The sequence below is a fragment of the Sebastes umbrosus genome, chromosome 17 (genome assembly GCF_015220745.1).
Source record: "Sebastes umbrosus isolate fSebUmb1 chromosome 17, fSebUmb1.pri, whole genome shotgun sequence".
In the NCBI taxonomy this organism is placed as follows: domain Eukaryota; kingdom Metazoa; phylum Chordata; class Actinopteri; order Perciformes; family Sebastidae; genus Sebastes; species Sebastes umbrosus.
Genome location: NC_051285.1, coordinates 18589967 through 18609248, shown reverse-complemented (window position 1 = coordinate 18609248; position 19282 = coordinate 18589967). Strand labels below are relative to the sequence as shown.

At 40.3% G+C, this 19282-nt stretch overlaps 1 protein-coding gene across 1 annotated transcript; it reads right to left on the bottom strand.

Moving 5' to 3' along the window:
* Positions 1–319: 319 nt before the first annotated feature.
* Positions 320–17347, bottom strand: aldocb (aldolase C, fructose-bisphosphate, b). The gene is made up of 9 exons (XM_037748783.1): positions 17205–17347; positions 7624–7740; positions 7269–7480; positions 4876–4930; positions 4008–4168; positions 3759–3842; positions 3463–3637; positions 1529–1728; positions 320–1441 (listed from the first exon to the last, which is right to left on the bottom strand). Exons 2-9 carry the CDS (start codon positions 7733–7735, stop codon positions 1349–1351), a joined length of 1092 nt encoding a protein of 363 aa, XP_037604711.1. The 5' UTR covers positions 7736–7740; positions 17205–17347; the 3' UTR covers positions 320–1348.
* Between the last annotated feature and the right edge of the window lie 1935 nt (positions 17348–19282).

Here is a 19282-nt window from a genome sequence, read left to right as displayed (position 1 = left end):
TCTCCGACCGGCAAGGAGGCCCTCAGGAAGTGACGACACAAATTACTGCTCAGTGCGTCTGAAAAGATACATACTACTGTTTATTCACACAAAAGTATGTTGAACGATTGTACGCATATCGAGTATGTAGTGCGTAGCCTATGCGATTTCGGACAAAGCCAATTTATGTTGATTTACACCGTAGCCTACTTCAAGGTGACATTTTATGTGACTGCGTCACTGGAGCTAAATAAATGTAGTCTTGCCCATACACAGACTTGCCTTTGGTATTCCTTTTAATTTTATCCTCAGCAATAATGTCACACAAAGAGACCTCTGCTAGTTTTTAATGTTTTAGTTTATTTTTCTCCACTATTTGACACACCAAGTGCTTCAAGAACAATATTAACATCACAAACATCACAGTATTCAAACACAGCAGTGACTGTTTCCCCCGCTGCTAACCCCACATATTGGTCCACATTATGTCAATAGAAACCATCTTCTCTTCCTGTGGGGCGGGCTTGGGGGGAGGGAGGGGAATGACACACAAGCATCACATAATATCGACACCTTCACACAACTGAATACATTAATTACTGTGTGTAATTTAAAGATAATGTTATACTGAGATTAGACACACAAGATGTTTCTGTGATTAGTGGTGATTAGAAGCGTGTGAACAGAAAGGTTAGGATGAATCATTAGGATGAATCCTGGTAAGGGTCTACTGACCTCTGCTGGAGCTACGGCTTTCTGAAAGCACAATAAGCACACCACACTTTTGGACAGTCGCTCAAAAGATCAACTCAATCTGAAAAGTCTTCACACTGTTTGTCTTGTCCTCTTGTCCCCTAACGGATGCCACTAATAATCGGCTGGTCCCACTGTCGGGGAGGATGCTAGTAAAGCGTTTTAAAGATGAGCCGAAACACCAACACACACACCTCCCTGCTTGGGAGTGGCTCAAGATTCATCATGTGGGGGAGAAACGGACACAGCACTGGGTGTTGAGACAGGAGCAGTTACGAAGAGGCTTGAATTGACTGATTATATTGATCTATTGTTAATACTTTGCAGCCTCTGACTACCTATCTCTGACATGACACAAAATTGTTTTCAGTCATAAATTGTCTCAAAGCTGTTTTGATTTGTTTGGTTAAATAGAGAAAAAAACAAGCCTGTTCCCTTTAGTATGGTAGTTTCACATTATGTTTTTAAATACACATATCTAATCATGTAATTTCAATAACTCTGACAACTCTAAAGTACAGTAGACAGCGCAGGCCTGTGATTGATAGAGGAGTGAGGGGGAATGGCAGAGCAGATATAAGACTATAACTAGGCCACAGTTGAATGTGGTAGATGTTTAGTAGGCGTGATTAGCCACGTAGAGGGATTTTCCTGCGGCAGCACAAGTTCCAGAAGACTCATACTTGCCGAGTGCAGCCAGACTGTTTGCCTGAAGAACAGACAAAAAAGAAATTGATTAACGATATTGCACAAAGGAAGTTTCAGTTTCATTTTACGGTTCATGGTTTTGTCTGACCTCAGCACGTTTGATGAACTCCTCGGTGGCGGCCTTCTCGTTGGTCAGCTCTCCTCTCCATGCGTTCAGGGCAGAGGCCTGCAGGGCGCGGCCGTAGGAGAAAGTCAGGGCCCAGGGCTTGGCGAGCGGACAGTTGTTAATGGCGTTAAGGTTCACGCTGGCCTCTTCTTCGGACTGGCCACCTGACAAGAATGTCACTCCTGAGAAAAAAACAAAACAGAAATAAGCTAATACACACACGTTATTTATCTTCTCAAACCTGATGTCATACACCAGTTAAACTCTGAATGGCTTTCTTAATATCTGAGGGTGGGACAAAGAAATAACTGGCAATATATATTGATACATCCTCTTGCAATACATAACGTAATACGTGGTAATGCTTTATTTTACGGGTCCGTAAATCTCTAATGTCCTAATAATTTCTTATGTCATTTTCCAGAAAGTGCTGTATCGTCATTTGGCACTAATTATACATAAATACAGGGAGCATTCAACTTGTACACATCCAATTAAATGCTAAGCTAATGTACTCTAGAGTCAGAGTGCAGCAGGTCAGTTAAACACACAAAAATGGGAAATTTGTCTGCAAGCAAGCACACAATTCAACTTAGACATAACAATTCCCAGCAATAAATGAATGACGAAAACATATTTACTTTAATTAAATCTTTTAAATGGAGCCGTTGCTTCAAGGAAATTCTTTTGAAAAAGAAAAACTGGTTTTAAACTTCATGCAACTAACTAAATAATGTATGTCGCGGAGGAAATGTGCCCGGTGAGGGCCAGCCAGCCCACCCGCTGAGAAATGTAAAAGTATTTTCGGTTCATTATGAAACTGTTCATGGCACACATGTAAGGAGGTGCATGGAACGGCTTTCACAAACGCAGACTGCCGCTTGCAACGGCATTTATAAACGCTAACTGGTGATATAAAACTACATAAAAACATCAAACGGGAGGGAAAAGGAGTTCTGTTTACTTTAGTGTTTTTTTGCTGTGTTGACGAAAACGTTACCAGCGGTAGCGCTGCTGCTCCTGCTTTGCAGCGATCCGGCCGAAAACTAAAACAGACAGCTCGTTTCTTCCTCTTTGGCAGTTTTGGCAGCGGCTTTTCTGGTTCACTGTGCTGTTTGTTACAGCGCCAACACAACGGCGTAATGCCGCAAATGCAGTTACAAATGCCAAAAATCCATCAAGGGCAATGCTTGTTAGAAAATAGTGTTTTCTATGAAGACACCCGTCAGAGTTTTGTCGAGAGCTGGAGGCGGGGCGAAATTTGACGAAGGCGGCTGCCTCGTAATTCTCTATGCAGGAAAAACCCTGCACACACTCGCCCAGGGGAGTGGTCTGTGACGTACGTGTCTATATCTGTGAGAGGAGCCGTAAGGAAAGAGGGAGAGAAGGAAATGCCAAAGCGAGTCTCATGCCGGCGGGGTGGCTTAAAAGCAATACATGCCAGTTGTAGGGGATCTAGTCATTTTTGATAATACCCCTACTCTCACTCACCACTTAGCTTCATACTAGATTGCCATGTTAGTGTGAAAATATCTGTGTATTTGATTGATCAGAAGAGATGAAGAGGAAAAATGAGAAGAGCCTTCTGTGTTTGCCTTCTTGACTTTACTCGTTGGCTTGCTTTCCTCACTTCCGTTTCTCTTTTCGTGCACTGATACATTTAAACTGAACAGCCAATCAGAGTGATTTCTCTCACCGATGGGAGCCGCCGCCGATTCAACATGCAGAATCGGCCTAAAAACCTCCAACATGGGCAGACTAGGCCGACGGACGCTCACTGACAGCCCCAAACTGTCCAAAGGCCGACCGTCGGTTTGATGCGTCAGGGTCTAGACATACTACATACACACTTCACTTACATATCGTACGGATCCAACCCAATCAACTTTTGTTTCTTATATTTATTTGTTTCTGACCTGTGACAGCAGGAGGCACGGTGCGGCGCAGGGCGGTGACGGTAGCCATGGCGATTTCCTCGCCGCTGTACTTGGTGGGGCAGGAGTGTCCAGCTGTGACCATGTTGGGTTTCAGCAGTGTCCCTTCCAGGTACACATGGTGGTCTGACAGAGCCTTGTACACTGCAGCTAGGACCTAGCAGCAGGAAAGAGACATATGAATGTCAAAGGGCTAATATGTTGCTAACATATAGTGAATTAGAAACTTTTCAAGACGTGTACAGTGGTTTGAGTTACTGTATGTATAGTAAATTCACCTTCTCACTGACGTACTGGCAACGCTTCAGGTCATGGTCTCCATCAGGAAGGATCTCAGGCTCCACAATAGGAACAATACCATTCTAGGAGACATTACAAAGTATAAGTTTAACAAACACACTACCAGTTTATTATGTTGCCCAATAGTGTCCTCAAATCCCAAGATGTAATCACAAATCAATTAAAAAACAGAGGGAATATTTATCTCTAACCTAACTATATAACATCCTCAGTAATCTCACACCAACCTGCTGGCAGATGCTGGCATATCGTGCCAGAACATTAGCATTCTCAAAGATGGCCAGCTCAGACGGCGTGGTTTCGCTGATCTTCAGCACACAGCGCCACTTGGCGAAGTCTGCGCCGTCCTTCTTGTACTGCGCACAGCGCTCAGACAGCCCGTCCAGACCTACACTCCAACACATACACAGAAACATCCATCACAACCACAGCAGGGTATTTTTTTGTAATGTTTGTGATGCCTTGAGAGTCTGGCCCTGTTCAGCATCCTGAGTGATCGGCTCACAAGTCGACAGCTCTAAGTAAAGGTGTGAACGCACTCAAGACGCATTGAGAGCCAATCGTTTAGACCACATTCAGAGGTGGTCTGGGCCACATATGGCCACATTCTTTTAGCAGTGGGTATGTGAATGTGTCCTGGGCCATAATAAGGACCGCATACTCTACTGACGTCGCGCTGGGATACGCAGGTCTCTGCGCTCCTCAGGTGAATAGACAGGCAGACGCGAGAGCTAGTTTGCCTCGCAGCATGGAAACGGCTTCTGTGCTCTACTGTATTCTGTCGGTACAACTGTATTGTATTAAAATAGATTTTATCTATAGGCTACAGACTAGGCACGCAAAGTACATTATCATCATACTGTCAGAGATGTGACGGTGTTTTTGTTCCGGTGCTTTGCACAGAGCTGACACCCGCCAGCCTGTATATAAATAATTTTATACAAGAATCCATTTCATATGTAGGAGACCTAAGAGAATATGAAAAACATTGTTGTGCTTTGTTCTACCTCCGGTAGGGTATCTCAAGATTTTGGGTGTCTTCCCACTAGCCTACAGGTCTGAACAGAGCCAGTGTGTTTCTATAATGACTCCTACCCTGAGTGGTGGTCTCTCCATTTGTTCCAGCGAGGGGCACAACACCCTTGTCCACCTTTAGAGAGGGAAGCAGAAATTGTTTAAAATAATGCACATGTGATATCACACAAAAATGTAAATTCAAATTCTCAAGTACGCCAATGTTTGCATATATAAAGGGACATATTTTGTTTTCTATATCATGTAGAGCAGTGGTTCTCAAACTGTGGTACCAGTATTAAGAGCTCGCGTACCACCAGCTCTTTGTAGTGGTACGCGGAGGAGTCTCTGAAATATTCAAAAAAAATATTAAGAAATAGGGCTGACCTATAAATCGTATTTTTCATCGTCATCTGTATTTTTCATCATCATCATATGAACATGCGCGATGAACACATCGCAAAAGGCTGTCTGAATGGCGATGAATAAAATCATATGTATGGATGGTTAACGTAACTAGGTATTAAACTGGCCGCCGGGCTAAAGCTGCATCCTCTCCTCTGCTGCGCTGTCGGAGCTCTCCACTCACATCAACACACTGTGTTTGTGATCAACTGATCAGAGAGCCCCGGTTGAGACGGCTACAACCAATCGTAAGTTCAATAAAACTTTGCAAGTGTAAAGCCAAGACACGTTATTATTACACCTGTTCAACAAGCATAAACATGATGAAATGGTTAAAGGAAAGCGCCGTTTCAATCTGCTCTTCCTTCAATCTGTCCTCTGCCGCTTTAGACAGGCACAGCGCGTTAGTTCGGCAGCTAACAGCTAACTGTAAACACGTGTAAGTTATTTAGTTGAGTTCTGACTGACTTTAGTTCCCTGGTCAGCAGTGATCCAGTGTTCAGTGTCCGGGGAATTTATTGTGAAGGGAGGAACGAAAGACGTGAAGCGGTGATGCGCTGCAGACTACGGAGCCTCCATGGTATATTAATTTATTACCTTCAAAAAGTATCGGAGCACCGTCACCCTCGGCTACACCAGCTAAAACTAAAGCTGGCAGTAGGCCGGGTAGTCTCACTGTTTAGGTTAGTTTGCCACATATCTTACTTGTAAACTCATCAGCTGGCTGAAACCAAACAGCCCCTCTTCCCTCTATCAGCCCTAATGGTGGCTACAGCAGAGGGAGGAGGACAGGAGGACAGAGGACAGGAGGAAAGACTGACACTGACTGAAGTCTGTGTTCTTCGGTCTTTATAAACTTCACTTAGTATTTTCATGTCAGTAATGTGATTTATTTTATTAACATTTTAGATTGTTTCCAGTGAGATATTAAGGAGTTTATATGGTGACTTTGCTATTGCAAACCATTACTGTTGCTGCTCTAGAAACAACATTTAGCCTAGTTATATATAAAATACAGTATATGTATATGTATAGCTAATATGCACACTTCAATATTTGTTTATTTATCGCAAGTCATATCGTCATCGCAATATTGAACAGTATTATTGCACATCGCATATGTTCCTCATATCGTGCAGGCCTAGTGTGAGGGGCTGCCCCTTGCGTAGTGTGAGAGTTGTGTCGAAGAGTTTAAGTGCCAGTTCTAGTGCTACCCCTTTGACAAAAGTCAACAATAAGTAATATTCTTATTAGGAATAAATTTGCCTCCTGCGTGAACTGTGCATTGCTGAATAGGGTAGGCCTACGCTACTGTATTTTAACATCGGTCATAATGGTGGTACTTGGAGAGCCAAATATTTTCTGAGGAGGTACTTGGTGAAAGAAGTTTGAGAACCACTGATGTAGAGCATCTGATACAAAATCCCTCTTCGCTCTTTCACACAGTTCGTCCTCTCAACCTGATCTGCTGTTATGGATGTCTAAACATGCTGACAACGAGTCTGTGTTTCATGTACATTATAGGAGCCTTTCTAGTTTTACCAGCCAAACAAACAGACAGTGTTTTTGATTAAGCATAATGCTACTACCATTTTGTACTCTTAGATGCCTTTGGAACTATTTGTATTCTTAAACTTTTCAACCTAAATACTTCAGACCTGTTTGATAGAGATAAACAGAAACACATTTCAATTTGAATCATGTTAACACTACTTTGTTTTTTGTTCGATATACAGTCACTGTCGTCATATTTAATTAGTCAAATTCATTTATTAAGTTACTAATTCATGAGTTTCTATTGGCCCAAAGCTAACGTGGGTGACAGTAATGGACACAATATGCTTGTTTTAATGGCACAAATGGTCTCCATGTGTAGATATGTACTTTTTAATGACATAACACAATTTTATAATTTATAGCTAATTATTTTGCGAATCCCCTGACAGAGGACCCCACTTTGAGAATCACTGATTCAGGTGATGAAGCCCACTATTTCCCGACTAAAGAAGTCTACTCTGGAGGTTTAAATATGACTAAAGTTATCGATTGCGGCATTGAACATTGTTTACCTTGATGCCAACAACAATGTCGCGGTCTTGGATGAGCTTGGCGAAGTTAGTGCCATCGTCTGTGTTCTGGTAGAGGGTTTCATGGAAGAAGATGACCCCTCCGATACAGTTGTCAATGCGCTGGTCAGCTGTGAACAGCAGCTGCCGGTAGCGGCGCCTGTTCTCCTCTGTGTTCTCAACCCCGATGGGGTTCAAACGTTTCCCCATGCTGCCTGTAGACGATACATACAGGACTCAAATTAAGACAGACTTGATGAACAGTAGAACAGTATTGCTGAATTTCATCATATTGTTTCTCTAGTATGTACTTCACAAAAAAGGGATGTTATAACATTGCAACCACACACACTCATACCGGTGGATTCATCAGCTGCAAGGATGCCTTTTCCTGGTGCTACTATCCTCTCAGCGATGTCCTGCAGCTCCTTCTTCTGCTGAGGAGTCAGTGCGGGATACTGGTGAGTCATGGTGACTGAAAGAGAGAGGAGAAAAAGCCATGAAGAGGTCACATTGTTTCACGGTGTGTCGACCTGGAGGACCGCCCAGCACTGGCCTCATTTTTTTGTCCCTCTATTGTCTACAACATGGCTACCTCGCTGCAACACTAGGCTCTTCTCACTGAGGGCGGGAGGATGGGGGAAAATGTCAAAATTCCTACAAGATGTCACACAATCCAAGGACCCAGCGTGTGAGCGTGCAAGTCGTGATAAAACCAATGACTATGAGCAGAAGATGTGCTTCCTGAGAGAAAATAAGAGTCAGATATAAATAGACAGAAATTGACATACCATCTGGGGTTGACTGTTTGAACACAAAGAAAAAAATTCTCTTTGATATGATGTCTGGCCATCTTGGTGGCAGCAGCAGCGCTGTCACAACGTGCAAACATGCATGAATGCGCTTCAAACCAGATTATTTTGTTCCGTTCTTCACTCTGGTGTAAATAAGCAGTTATGTAACCCCTCCCCACCCCACTCCAAGCACAGAAGACAGAGAGGGACCATTACGTAACAGGTCTCCTATATACTCTGCTGCCAGTCCTCTTCATACAGTAGCTGCAGGACTCAGCAACACTCTGCCTTCTCCTGTTTTCCTTTAACGTCATTATACCTCTCTTTGTGCACTGCACATTTAACAAGCACTCCTTTTTCCTTTAATACATGATTTGTTTCCACGTTTTTATCACCCCATCTAGTTTTCTTCAAACCTCCTGCTGTGATCATGGAGGCATACTGTTACTGGACACATACAAGATGAGCCCGCATGGGGTTTGTAAATTCCCATTTTCACACATCCCTTAAACGCATCACTCCCACTAATGCGGGCTCTGCCAGGGAACAAGGTGTGACTTCTCTCTCTGGTCGACTGCACCGGTTGACAAGCCACTCCCAGCGAACGACGTCACTGGTTATAGCTTTGTCTCAAGTACTCTGCCATGTGCCGTAATATTGGATCGACTATAGATGAATCTGTTTGATGGGTGACCGCAACTTCTTTAGTAACAAATATATTGTATGGATAAATAGTATTTTATCAGCACAAAGAGGAAAATCATAATGTGGAGACCCTGGATTTTACAATATAAAGCAACTGCATCATGTAACACAAAAAAATATGCTAATAGGAGGGTTTAGCATAGCTCAACAATAAACCACATGACCAGTGGATTCCCAACTGAGGCTGGTTTTCTGTGGTAGGACACTGTCTGACATTTTCTATATCCTCTGTGTTAATCCTCAGCTTAAAGCTGTGAGATAACAACCTTTAGAGCACACACTGGCCTCTCAATGAAAACAGTGTGCGGGTACCAAAACACAACTGTCAAGCACAGCTCACTGCGAATTAGGGCTGCGTATAGAGTACTACAAGAATGAGTCCTAAAACACGGAAATGAGTTAGCATTTTAGCACTTCCAGTTCCCTCATCTGGAAGTCAATGGGGTTTTTTTAATGGGTTTTTAGTCAGATGCCTGAAATAAAGTCTGCGGTTAACACAAGCTGAAGAGATTTCAATGTTTTGTTCTACGACATAGAATACATCAATAAATACCCCACTCGTGAATTTTGAAGCCTTATGTGTCTTAAAAAAGGTGGCTAAATGAGACTACTAAACGTCATCAAGCCGCCGATTCGTCCTCCTTTACAGCCTCGTTGTGTATATTGCGCTGATGCGACCATGGTGTAGTTCGTTTATAGCCTAGCATTAGCTTTTTACTTCTGGTGATTGCATTTACACTTCAAAAATCATAAAAGTGATGTTCATTTGTGGAGATTATCTTGCTCAACAAAATGTGTAAGTATCATAAACGTGTGTTTGCCACAGAGCTTATTTTCTGCAATAATCCAAAACCCAATGGAAAAATCCCATTGGCTTTTTGTCGAGTGAACCAGGGCAATGCTATATTCCTGGTTGGTCTACAAAAATACGTCATCCCTGGAGCACTCTATTGGCAAGAATCTGGCGATGTGATACGTGTCATGATACAGGGGTGACGATTCAATATATTGCGATATATTGCGATACTGTAAGTAAGGCGATATATTGAGATTTTTTAATCGTCGTAGTGTAAAGAACACACAGCCATATGCATAAAATCTGAGTTAATTAAAGTTGACTTTTTTATGCAATCAAAACAGTGGGATCTGCATTTGCATTTATCACAGTCCCTGTAACATCCAACATCATAGCACTACTTTGAGAGGGCAAACACACTGAGGACGCATCTCTTTGCAAATGAAATAAAGTATTGACTGAGTTTATCTTTGCGTGTAAACTATTAATTAAAAATGTATACAGTGTTTTGAGAATCGATACAGTATCACAAAACATTGAGTATCGATATTTTCTTACACCCCGACTGCTAATAGTTATATTCTACATGCAGGTGAAATGAAAGAGGCCAGGCCTGCAGGGGACAATACGTCCCTGGAGAGCAACAGTTAGACCAGGAGCATAAAGTACATTCAGACCTCTCCAGTGAATAAGAGAGGCTATTTGCACTTGATAAAGGCCAACCCAAGGGCACAGGTATGAAGTGTGGGACTTTGGTATGTTTGTGTGTGTACAGCCCTGCTCCACTGTTAAAGCCAGACAAAACTAATTCTCAGCAAATATCTGCTATCTTTTGTGAAGCACCTGCGTGCTTCAACAATACATTTTCACTGACTTTTGGTCCAGTGTGGCTGGATTTCTGCTGAGGAAACATTGCAAAATGATTTGCAAGGCAACGTGGAATCTATATTTTATGCAATGTTCAGTCAAACACAAAGGAAAGTTTCCAAATATGTTTTAACACAAAAACGTCCTCTTCTAAATAGGCAACATGTAGCTAAAAGACAACAATGATGGCTGGAAATGGTTCCGGTCACCCATCTTTTATATTGCCTGAAGGCATAAAAAGAGGACCTTGAAGAACAATGCCCTGCTGTGTGCATGTGACCTGCCTCTGATATATGATCAGCCTCGAGCAGGTTTGGTGACAACACACCAGTTAACACGTACACTGTTAAAAATGTTTACTGTTTATTTAGGCTAGGGCTGTCAAAGTTAGCGCAAATTCGTTTTAACGCCACTAATTTCTTTAATGCATTAACACAACTTTTTAGGTTGTAGCGGGCTCAGTTTTAAAGCTAAAGTGAAGATACTGTTATCATATGAAACTAGAAAACCTAAGGAATCCATTGGTATCAACCATGTCATACTAGCTTGTCACGTAGGAGGCTAAATAACGCTCTAAGCTGTCATAGCCATTTTCAAAGGGGTCCCTTGACCTCTGACCTCAAGATATGTGAATGAAAATGGGTTCTATGGGTACCCACGAGTCTCCCCTTTACAGTCATGCCCACTTTATGATAATCACATGCAGTTTGGGGCAAGTTATAGTCAAGTCAGCACACTGACACACTGTTGTTGCCCTTTGAGCATATTTTTTCATGTTAAATGCAGTACCTGTGAGGGTTTCTGGACAATATTTGTCATTGTTTTGTGTTGTTAATTGGTTTCCAATAATAAATATAAAAGCAAGCATATCTGCCCACTCTCATGTTATTTTGTCAAATATTTGACAAATATCCCTTTAAGGTACATTTTGAAAAGATAAAAAATGTGTGAATAATTTGCGATTAATGCTATTAGCTATGGACAATCATGCAATTAATCGCGGTTAAATATATAAATCTACTTTCTACTTCTGAACACATTCTGTCATTTGGTAGGCAAATCAATCCAATGAATAAATATCCAAACAGGATGACACAACCAAAATATGATGCTGTGGCAGTCATTTTGAACAAAAAAAATTTCAGGTATTTAAAACATCGACTGTGAATATTAGGTTTTGTTTACAGTCTCAGTTCTCAGAATCAAAGAACAAGAGTTTATTTCTTGACAACAACACAAAGCTCCAGTTTGTTGAGCACACTAAATAATTATCACCTACTGCAGGGCCCTAGCACTGCAGATTTGTGCTAAGAGACTCTGAATGATACAGATGATCAATCAAGGGAAGAGTGAGCGTTTTTTATCCTTTAATGAAACTGATTGACTGATTTATTTAAGTATACTGCACTATACTTAATTTCCTCAAGTGGTGTACAAAAAGAAGCTTTCTTAACCGTTAACCGACCCTCGTTAACCGATTATTAACCGTTAACCGACAAGATTTATGCCTCGCGCCAGCTGCAGTGTATGAGCACAACAGACAACTGAGTCCCCAGTTCACCCTTCCGGGAGCGTTAGCAGCCACGCTACTGCGTGTAGTGTCGCGGACATGCAGCCACTTTCCCAGTAAAAGTCCCCACCGCACATTTAGTTTAGTTTAGCAGGTTGTCAGCTGTGTGTCTGCCCGGCATAACCACACTCTGTCTGCCTGGATTAACGGTAGCGATTGCCTGATAAACAGTATGTGTATTTGTGCTACGTTAGCAGCTCTAGCATTGCCGGAGCCTTCTTGCTCGCCGCCTCCGCCATACACATACAGTCTGTCAGCACGACGTAACTTTAACGAGTGTCCGTGTGTGTGACGGAGGGGAGTGTGGGGTTGTTGGTGGCGTTATAGCGGTGAACGTAGGTGTAGCAGTGTGTGTACAGTTTATTTGTCGCTGAATAAATGCTACGAAACTACAACTCCTCCGCTCCGCTCGACTTTCTTTATCCTGCAACTCTGGCTTCGCTTCTTAAGGTGGGGTGTTAAGGTGGACCAGCTTTTCTCCTTAAAGTGACGAGCCGCTCAGCTTTTTAATTAATTATAATTATTACTTTTAACCGTTTTAACCGATAGCGTTAATCAGTTAAAATGCTTAATGTCGATTAACGTTTAAACGGTTAATTATGAACATCCTTAATGAAAACCCTAAAAACAAAATGGGTCGAGGCATTTTAAATCCTCTATGCCCTGAAAATTAAGTTATCCTTCATCACAACTGGCCACTCCAAGCTGGTGACAGCTTTGAAAGGCCTGGTGGAAACATCACACAGTGAACCTGTCTGGTCAGTGCCATTTTGGTAACAAAATGGAGGAACACGAACTGTAAAGATATATTGACATCTATTGACGGATGCACTATTGGATGAGTGATGGTGTTGAGTTTAGTTATAAGTCCTCCTGCAGTGTTCTAAAGTGAAATAGACAAAGCCTCCACTAACATCAAAAGTTAAAAGTACAAATATTATTACATTTTTATGAAAAATATTGATATTTGGGATACATCAAGTGGTAGTGCTACATCGCACAGCAAAGGCCACACACTTAATGAGTGTGGCATTTAAACTTTGATGTAGTAACTGCATTGATAAAAAGATGAGATGCTTCAGCAGTGCGTACAACCTCTTTTTATTGTTTTGTGTTGTTAATTGATTTCCAATAATAAATCTATAGATACATTTGCATAAGGCAAGCATATTTACCCACTCCCAGGTTGATATTAAATACTTGACAAACCTCCCTTTAAGGTACATTTAGAACAGATGAACAGAAAAATGTGTGATTAATCGCAATTAATCATGGACAATCATGTGTTTAAATATTTTAATTGATTGACAGCCCTATATACAGTACAAGTTTCAAAAAATTTAAACATTGATTTCTGGTGGCCTATTAATCTCTTAAGACAAAGGAAAGAATGTAAGTTTCCGCTTGCTCAAGGGCACTTCAGCAGTGCAAACACTGAAATGCTTGTTTGAAGATTCATCTTCCTTATCAGCAAAAATGCACCCTGCTCAAAAATGTCACTCTGACATGACTTGAGGTAGCAACCTACAGACACTACCGCTTGTGACAAGGTTTATCTTCCATACAGTGTGCAGTAGTTATCTTCTGATGAAGGACATCACTGCATGATTATAGCATTGTGAACAATGACAGGCAATATATTTTTGGAGTAGGCATTAAAAAAAATGATTTGGAATATTTTCTTAACAGGATGAAATTTGAGAAATATATAAGAGATGAGATGGAGTGACAGCTGAGATTTCCACTCCAGCCTAGGGCTGGGCGATATGGCCTAAAATAATATTTGTGAAATAACAATTTGTGGTCGATGTTCGCGATATAGTCATTTTATGGGACAAGCCGCGATACATCGACTATATTCGATGTATCGCCCACCCTTACTCCAGCCTGTTGCACAGTGGTTGACCTCAACAAGACAAACACCATTTCTGTACTGCGACATCAAGATGCAACAGTCAACTCCCTACTGTGGCGTCATGCAGAACCACTCAAAACTGTGATCACTGCATGTTAAACAACACTCTCAATAAACATCAGTCAAATGCAGTGCACAGCAATCATACTGCAGACCAGATAGTCATGCATTAAAGGGAAAAATTACTTAAAATTCACATTTATACCACTCCGATCTATGTACTTTAAGCTTTCACCTTAGAAAGGACAGGATGATTATATCAATCTACAACAGTCAGTCAATCCTCTGTAAAACTGATGCTGCATAGGCTCACTTACAAACCCAGGATGCAGATGGAGGCCACAAATACATCCAACTCAATCCAGAATCTACATTTATAGCAATCATGCAAAATCTTGAAGCATTACTGCAAGCATTAAACTGCAATATATTTGAAGCTTGCATACTATATTTGCCTAGTATTTGGCTGTAGGCAGTGGCAGGCACATGTGACATTTATTGATAGCTAGCTACTATTATAATGGTAAGCATGTGAATAAGGAGAGCATGGAAAAGAAAATATGATATTTCTAGTTGCCTTGTCTGTATTTGTTTACCCACCTTGTTTTTTTCTCTACATTGCAAGCTGCATGCGCTTTAAGGAGGTGAAATGGCTCCTATAGGGCAACGCTAGTAAAAAGCCTGCTTGGAGTGCTGCGTTTTGTTACCAGACGGGCTGCTGGCCTTGGAACTGATGCACCCTCCTGTGTTTGGGCTGTTTCTATCCTCAGGCCTTGATCCGGCAGAGCTAGAAAGAGCACTGTTTCCCATGCAGCTCAACAGGCTGAGCCGGACGACAAGGCTGCGTGCATTGGCAATTCAGAAAAACGTTGACACTAGTGAAATTGTGCAGATTACACTCGGTGACATTTCCCTCTTAAACACTTGTACACTGTACTCTTTTATTACCTCCGCCAAGGCCAAAGGCCTTAGAAGGAGGTATTGTTTTCACCGTCTGTCTGTCTGTCTATTAACAGGATTACTCCAAAAGTTTGCAATGGATTTGAATGAAATATTTTGGAGGGAAGGAAGGTAGCATAATGAACAATCCATTCGATCCGGATTCAGGAATTTGTTTAAGAATTTGATCAGCCTGAGCATTAAGATTACAGGGTATAACACATGCGCAGTGTAATTGATGACGCGTTGATGACGCATTGATGACGCATGACCCCGCCTTTTTTCCTCCTTCTGAGAGCAGAGAGATACGTGTGTGGATGTGTGGCGAGAATCCAAGGTGTGGGAGCGCCTGGACGTCCGCGGTGAGAAAGAAAAAAAGCGGTAGACGACGGGATGAGAGATAACGTAGTGTAACGTTATACAGACATAACAAGGCTGCTGAATGAGAGAGGCATCCGCCGATACGTTACACGGAAACGCACCGTGTTAATAATAAGCCGACCACCTCAAGGTACCGCCAGCTGTGATCTGTTTTTAAAGTCACGCACCTTGGCAGAGGTATGCGCTCTCCGAGTGCCATTCTAGTTTCATCTTCAATTTGCATGACAAGTTGAATATACAGAGAAGGAAAATGGATGATTGAAATTAAAACTGTTTTTACCCTTGATTACAATACAATCTGTAGATGTAAAGCTATTAATAAACATTCAAATAAATCATAATTTTTGTTATATACCCTGTATTCTTGTGTTATGCTTATGAGATTTACATCAGAGCCTGTTATCTATGAAAATAAAAATTTTAATTTTTCTCTTAAAACGATTTTTGATGTCTGATGTATGTTGCAGTTTACGGGGCTATATTGTTCTGGGGGTTTGAACTTACCACCTGTTTTTAATTTTCTTCTTTTAAAAAACCCAACATAAATGAGATTTCTTTTTACCCAATTTGCATTTTGTTCATTTCGTTAAACTTACACTTTTTAACTTCAAAATATACTTCTTGTTTTATTTTGATTTCATTTTAATAATTCAAACCTGATTTCTTCTTAGTTTTAGAGGGTATGATTAAAATTTTGTTTCATATTTATTCTCATTATTATCTACCCAAGATCGTCTTCGTTGTCAGTGTTTTGGTTAATTTTGTAAAAGGAAATTTAATGAAATCTTAATCTTAATCTGGCTCCATATCTGAATTTCGCCTCGGGCACCAAAAGGGCTCTAGTCGGTCCTGATTTACATCATGACTGATTGTACAAATAGCCTACATTCATGTAAGAACCTCTATGAAAATATGAAAATATTAATTAGTCAATTAATCTATTAGTCGATCGACATTAATGAGCAACTATTATGTTAATCTATAATTCATTTAAGCCTTTTTCTTAACAAACAATGCCAAAAATGCACTGCTTCCAGTCTGTCAAAAGTGATTATTTTATGGGTTTCTTGGCCTTCTTTGATGGTAAAGTGAATATCTTGAGGGTTTTTTATGGGGGGTTTTCAAGAAAAGATTAATTAATGATGAAGATAATGGTTGGTTGCAGCTCTATTTACTCCTATTTAGGACCGCAACTAACTATAATCTTCATTATTGTGTAATTTATTAATCGTTTGGTCTATAAAATGTTAGAAAATAGTGAAAAATGCCCCTCATATTATCTCAACGTCCAAGCCCACATATTTAAACTGCTTGTTTAGACTGACCAAGACTAAGAAGCACATATTCACATCTGTGTGAACATTAACTGAATCTAAATATGTGATGTTCTAGTGCTATTATGCTTTTAAAATGAAGTCTGATTGTACAATAGCATTGATATGTGAAGCTTGATATATTAATGAATCCTCCTCAGGCCGCCCCGCCTCCATCACATCACGGTGGTCTACGTGCTCAGGGGCAGGTACACAGTGTCAGGCACTGACACAGCTGCCATCCCGATTAATAACTACTCATTTACACTAACAAAACGCATAAAACAGCAAGATGTGTTGATTTAACAGAGGGCAGACGCAACAGGCTCTTGTCTGTCCCCTTTCATCCTTGAAGGTCATCACTTTTGTGCCCTTCCTGTTGCGTAATTCGACGGTAAAATGGAATAAAATTAAATAAAACTTCCTATAAGAGGGATGGACGTTAATGGTTTTCTGTCGAAGAAAGACGACGGCACACGAGCCACAGGTAACTTTACTAACGGTCGCAATAAATTCATGGCTTACCTGCTAGCTTGGAAAATCAAGTTAGCTTGAGCAGCATCACATCCCCATCATCATTATTATCATCTGTATATGATCGATAACACATGAAGAGTGTGTGAAGCTGTCTTATTGATCAGTTCAGGGTTCATTCTTACCTAGTGATGGGTGTTGCAGAGAGAGCAGGTGAGCTGGGTGCTGAGGGTGCTGAGGATGCTGAGCGGTCTCCTGTTTCACTGCTGCAGCGCAACGTGACCCTTTACAAAAGCCTCGAGCCGGGGGGCGGAGCTGTCATCACTGCGTCACGTGACGCAACGACGCTGAATAGCTAAACCGCGCATGCGCCGGATACCATCCTAGCTCAGTGCTCAGTGTGATGGTACAGCATGATTCTGCATCTTTTACAAAAGTGACATAAAAAGCGAATTACATTGTGAAACTTGCTCTCACTTATTTTTGTCCTGTAAATTGACATATGAGCTGTGGAAAGATGTCAACAATTTTATATTTGACAACATTTTCTTAGATTTTGCATTATAGAAATATTATTTGGTTGCTATGATTACAGTGACAAAGAAAGTGATGCATTTTCCTTATTAATCTAATTTTAATTTTCGCAAAATTCAAAATTCAAAAATGTAAATTGACAAAAAAAAGCCTAATTTCTTGCATTTATGAAGGAAATTGAACAATATGTGTCAACAATTTCCTCACAAAACAATAAAGCTATGAAAACAATGAATGTATGCAATATCTTCAAAGTTTTTAAGTGAAATTATTGTTTTTTTATTTTATTTTATTTTATTATTATTGTGTCATATATAAATAATATGACCAGCCCAAACAGGCTTTCAAGACACTATTATTTAGAAAATAAAGAAAAGACAAAGGCAGAAATCAGAGTAGCAGCATAAATTACAAATAATACTAAACAAATAAACCATCCTGACGTTTTTTCCAAGCTTGAGAAACAAAAGTAGCTAACCCATAGGCATTCAAATTTAATAGCCATTCCATTTTGTCATCATCCAAGCACCAAAACATTTCTGGATTTTGAACAGACATTTCATTTAAAATAGAAGTTTTTAACTCATCATAATATTATGACCATATGGACAATACAAAGGAAGATGTGATTCATTTTCAACTTCTCCTAACTTGCATACTTCACACAACCTGTTGTCCTCCTGGATGTTTTTAAATCTATAGACTTCAACGGCCAGAGGGAGGATTCCTGTTCTTAATTGTGCAACCTTTGATCTTTGACTCCTTGAAAATTTTGCTAGAACATAAGATTCAGTGCCATAATTGTGCTTGATTTGAATATGTGATCTTAATTTTTGCTTTTAACAATATATCTTTCAACCATTTTTCTTCAAATATAGATGGGAAAAGTTTTTCAATCTACAGCTTTTTTTCTGACCTTGAAGCAAACAGCTGAAAGAAAGAAACAGCTATCCTACAGAGCCAGGCCTCAAATTTAACAGCCTCAAAACATGTGCTAATGATTTTTATAGGTAACAACAGGTCTGCCATTTTTTTTTTTTTTATCCCAATCCATAAAACATTACCCAGGTATTCATAGATGATTATGATGGTGAATGTAAATTGTATCAAACTCAGTGAACCAATTTGACCTAGAAATAGGCCTATATTTGCTGCGAAAATCTGTTGTTGTTGTTTTTTATAAGAAATTCAAATTAACTAGGACTCAGTATACTCTTGCCGGAGAGGAATTGAGTTCAGTACTGGTCGATCACATATTTTGGTTGTACCCATGTAATCAGCCCTTTAGGAAGTAAGTGGGCCATCTAACGTAATGGATATATTGCTGTTTCTTTGTCCTATGTCCTATTTTTTTATTTTTTTATTTTTACCATTCTTTTTATTTCTTCTCTTTATTTTCAATACGAAGGTACAATAGAAAACATTCAGCTGATGGCCCCATCCTCCTGATTTTGTTGGGCATCTCCACTTTTCTCTGAAATTTAAAATGCTATAAAATAAAAAATGTTAAGATCATCTGTGTGTTGATATGACAGACTGCAATTTCAGTTTATGTTTTGGCAGGCTTGGTTCTACTGAAATATAATTAATATGGATCTCAGAGTAGACTTTTTACATAAAATACTGTCTGTGAGTATTCAGATCCTTTATTTGAGTAAAAGATGCAATACTTTAATGTTGAAATACTCTATTACAAGTAAAAGTCCTGCATTTAAAATGTTACATATTA

Bases quoted from the DNA above. Each gene is read 5' to 3' on its own strand.
- aldocb (XM_037748783.1), bottom strand. From the start codon at position 7,735: ATGACTCACCAGTATCCCGCACTGACTCCTCAGCAGAAGAAGGAGCTG. The intron at 7,481-7,623 runs GTATGAGTGTGT...TATCGTCTACAG, and splicing joins TGCAGCTGATGAATCCACCG to GCAGCATGGGGAAACGTTTG. The intron at 3,843-4,007 runs GTTGGTGTGAGA...AATGTCTCCTAG, and splicing joins ATGCCAGCATCTGCCAGCAG to AATGGTATTGTTCCTATTGT.